Here is a 3,747-nt window from a genome sequence, read left to right as displayed (position 1 = left end):
GGTGTCACTTTAACGTTTAATTTATACAGTGTTAATAAATGCCATTTTTTATATGGATGGATGGATCTTAGAAGGTATTTCTAGAATGGCTGCGTGGATCTCGCTGAAATTTGGCATAGATGTAGAACATAGTCTGGAAGAACGTATAGCGTACTAATTAAGTTTTTCTTAATTCCAAGCGGATGAAATCGCGGGCGACAGCTAGGTAGCTAATAAAATTTTTATATCGTATTTAAAGTGTCATTTTCTCGTTTCAGATTTCCCTTTGACAACGTGAGATTAAAAGGAAAAGTCTACTATGAATAACACAATGCGCGCGCATCGAAAGTTCTATTGTCTAAATTAGAAAAGAGGCACATATAAAACCTCTTTAGAATGAACATGTGACGTAACGCCATCTAGCGACGAACGGACGTACTAAGTGAAAGTGTTTGTGACTTGAATCAAAATGAAGTTGAACCTGTTCAAACGTTCCATGATATTTGCGACCTTCTTCGGATCGTGTTTATGTATTGCCTTGATCGTAGGCTCCTTAGGGACGACACACTGGGTCGATGCAAAGGCAAAAAGAGCCCCCAATCCATTGGAGTCTGAAGGACAGATAAGCTTCGGTCTGTTTGAAGGGCACAAGGCACTGAATGCTGGAGTAGGACGAAGATATTATGATTTTAGCGGTAAGTAAAGTTATTTTTAAGTATACATACACAAAATAGATTTAAATAAAAATGGACTGTCTGTATGTAATATCGAATAACAAAATCATATAGAATTTTAATTTGCGTTGCTGATAACATATGACCATTTAATAAAATTTTTGTCTGTCTGTCCGTAATACTCATTTGTTCCGGGTAATCTCCGAAACGGCTTATGCATACGGCCATGTTATAGTCTACTTTTTCTGACGCTGACGAAGTCACGGGAAGCTGCTAGTACGTGGTTCATTGTTAGAGATTTGTGTTGCAGTGCGGGCAGGCACGCACCCAGCGCGGCGCTGGGCGTGGTGCGGCACGGCGGCGCAGCTAGGCGTGGCGCTGGCGGCGGCGGGCGGGGCCTGCGTGCTCGCCGCCCTCGCCTCCGCCTCGCGTGCGCGCTGCTCTCCCAAACCACTGCTACTCTGCAACTCTGCAACAGGTAACTTACATTGATTATTACATAAGCAAGAAGATCTTTTTATTACTACCCGATTGATAAAGAGGGTTAAGGAACATACCCATACTACGTGACCTATTGTTTTAGTTTTTTCGACCCCTCCCACCCCTCGGTAACCCCTCGTAGTACATGCCAAGACCCCCCTTTAGTTTTCACAGGCAAAAATTGAAAAAAAAATCATTTGGCTCATACTCTTCTTAAAGCATAAGACTGCATGCATACTTAAATTACTAGTGAATTGTGTATTATGAAAAAAAAACAATTAAGGACAACGTAACTAAAATCTGAGCCCCACCCCCCGCCGTCTGTGACTGACCGTAGTATTTTAAAGACTCCCCCCCCTAAACGGGGTATAAAACTTAGTATGGGTACGTTCCTTTATTGTGTTTTGCGTATGTAATTTTTTTCCATTGTGACGGCTTATATACTAAACAACTGAATTGATTTCGACAATTGAGATGTCATTCGACTCGTTTTTTTCCCTGGAGCGTTATATGACATGTTACAACTTCAGTTTATCCTTTACCATGTCCAATAGAGGCAAAATAAATGCCACTCTCACCGTTCGTGCCTTTGATTCTGAGGCTAAAATCCCTGTTTAAGGCATATTGTTATCTCTGATTTTTAAATGGGAAGACGATATCGTCGTATCGTTTTATACAAATATTTTAGTCTCAGAAACCAACGGTAAGGGTTTTAATTATTTATGATATTGTGAATATTTTTTATCCCACTATATAATTCATCTGTTTCCAGTGTTATTCTGCCTGGGTTCAATGTCAGTGTGGCTGACGGAGTTCTTTCTCCGGTTGCAGCACAATGTGATGTCAGAGGAGGACCTCGCTAACACCTGGTCTTCTGACGGTATGGCAGATCTAGGCATCTCATTTTGGTAAGTCTTTGTTTCTCATGGATTTATTTAATAGTGAAAGATGGTAAATATGGGTATATACCTAAGGGCCTAGCTCGAATATTTGTGACACGCACTTTCGTATCGTCGTCGAGTTTATTATCGTACGCACGGTAGTGGCGCAGGTTTTTTTTCGATGAAGTTACGAAAACGTTTTCATGAATATTCATGCTAGACCCTCATGCATCTGCCCCCTTTCGCAATTTTAATAGACAGAAGAAGGAACGCTTAAAATCGAACCCTACTACCTTTTCAAGTTCAGAAGCTTTTTTATTGAAATCATTTCGAATATATTGTTATTATTACGTAATTTGTTCCAAGTTAAATAATTTTGCCATAACATTGTTTTCCGAGACAACAATCTCTATGAAACATATCGTCATTCCTCTCATGGACAAAACAGAGATGAAGTGTCAATAGCCTAATGGCTAAGGGTACGGACTTGGTCGTTGGGGACTGTGGTCGAGATTTCGAATCCCGCCATTCGACTATTGTCGTAAACCATATCACAAACCTAGAGCATAGTTGCAATGGTACATGAAATATTAGTTAATTAAAAAAACATGTTTTAAACGGGGATTTTAGTCTCAGAAACTCACAGTTAATTATATGTATATAATTGTAGGCTAGTGGTAGCTGCCGCTATCTCCGCGTTTGTCAACAATGTATGCATCCTGATAGCGATGGCGGACAACAGAGATGCTGACACTATCGCACCAGCGTTGGAAGAGAAAGTTAATGGAGCTATCATGTTGTATTAACTGTGTTGGATTCCAATGTTGCAACACGTGTACAATAACATGATACTATCCGAATTAGGAGTTTAATTTGGAACGTCAAATATGTTTTAATCGTCTGATAAGGGTATTGTTTGGATATATGTTTAAACTGAAATTAAAGTGGTCTTTATTACAAAATAAATGTATGTTATACTAGTTGTCGCCCGCGACTCCGTCTGCGCGGAATTAAAATCGAATTTAATTAGTTTATGTGCTCTTCCAGACTATGTTCTATATGTATGTAAAGTTTTATGGAGATCATCATCTCATCCTCTTCCCCCTCACATCGCGAACAGAGTAGACGTGTTTCATAACGCTCCGTATAATTTTAATTATTTCAACGGTTCACTTAAACTTAAGTGTCCTAGCTTTGGTGATGTGATACATAAAACGTTGTAATTTAAGTATACAGTGATAGTTGCATGTAAAATCAGTGTTAAATTCGTTTTTTTAGTCAATAACTTGTAGTGTATATAACTGATGTGACGGTGTAAATGTCATTCGTAATCTAAACTACCGTCCACAACGTTTTTAAAATCATAATAACTTAATAACAGTTAAAAAAATTCAAGAGTTACGTAACGAAGCGGTCAGCCTATTTCTGCATAACGCGGCCTCGACTGCGTGCGCGGGAGTGCACCGCGTTCTCATCCCACCGTGGATCATCATTTTGTTTACAAAATTTTAACTACAAAACTCTTATTTGAAACAAAATTTCTGGATTGTTTAACTTTAAAATAAATACTCGCCGTAGCTGTAACAAGTCATGGAGTCGACATTGAATAATAAATCGGTCTCGGAATCGAATATCTCACAAGAGTTTCCATCGCCTGTGTATGTCTCTCAGCGAAATAAAAGAGCCCGAGAACCCAATTTTGAAGTCGATTTTAACGCCTTCAGAGAAGAAAT

The 3,747-nt window shown here is 39.2% G+C and overlaps 2 protein-coding genes across 2 annotated transcripts in view; both read left to right on the top strand.

The window, feature by feature from the left end:
• The first annotated feature begins 260 nt into the window (after positions 1-260).
• On the top strand, positions 261-2,855 carry LOC106128851 (uncharacterized). The gene is made up of 4 exons (XM_013327315.1): positions 261-674; positions 964-1,131; positions 1,906-2,041; positions 2,685-2,855. Exons 1-4 carry the CDS (start codon positions 449-451, stop codon positions 2,818-2,820), a joined length of 666 nt encoding a protein of 221 aa, XP_013182769.1. The 5' UTR covers positions 261-448; the 3' UTR covers positions 2,821-2,855.
• A 258-nt stretch (positions 2,856-3,113) lies between these two features.
• Positions 3,114-3,747, top strand: part of LOC106128852 (uncharacterized) — a 4,624-nt gene continuing 3,990 nt past the window's right edge. The window contains exon 1 of the mRNA XM_013327316.1: positions 3,114-3,615. Coding sequence (XP_013182770.1) covers positions 3,605-3,615 — 11 coding nt within the window. The 5' untranslated portion in view covers positions 3,114-3,604. The remainder of the gene's footprint in view (positions 3,616-3,747) is intronic.

The sequence above is a fragment of the Papilio xuthus genome, unplaced genomic scaffold, assembly GCF_000836235.2.
Source record: "Papilio xuthus unplaced genomic scaffold, Pxut_1.1 DF828641.1, whole genome shotgun sequence".
Classification (NCBI taxonomy): domain Eukaryota; kingdom Metazoa; phylum Arthropoda; class Insecta; order Lepidoptera; family Papilionidae; genus Papilio; species Papilio xuthus.
Note: the sequence above shows the minus strand (reverse complement) of the source record. Positions and strands in the feature narration are given on the sequence as shown.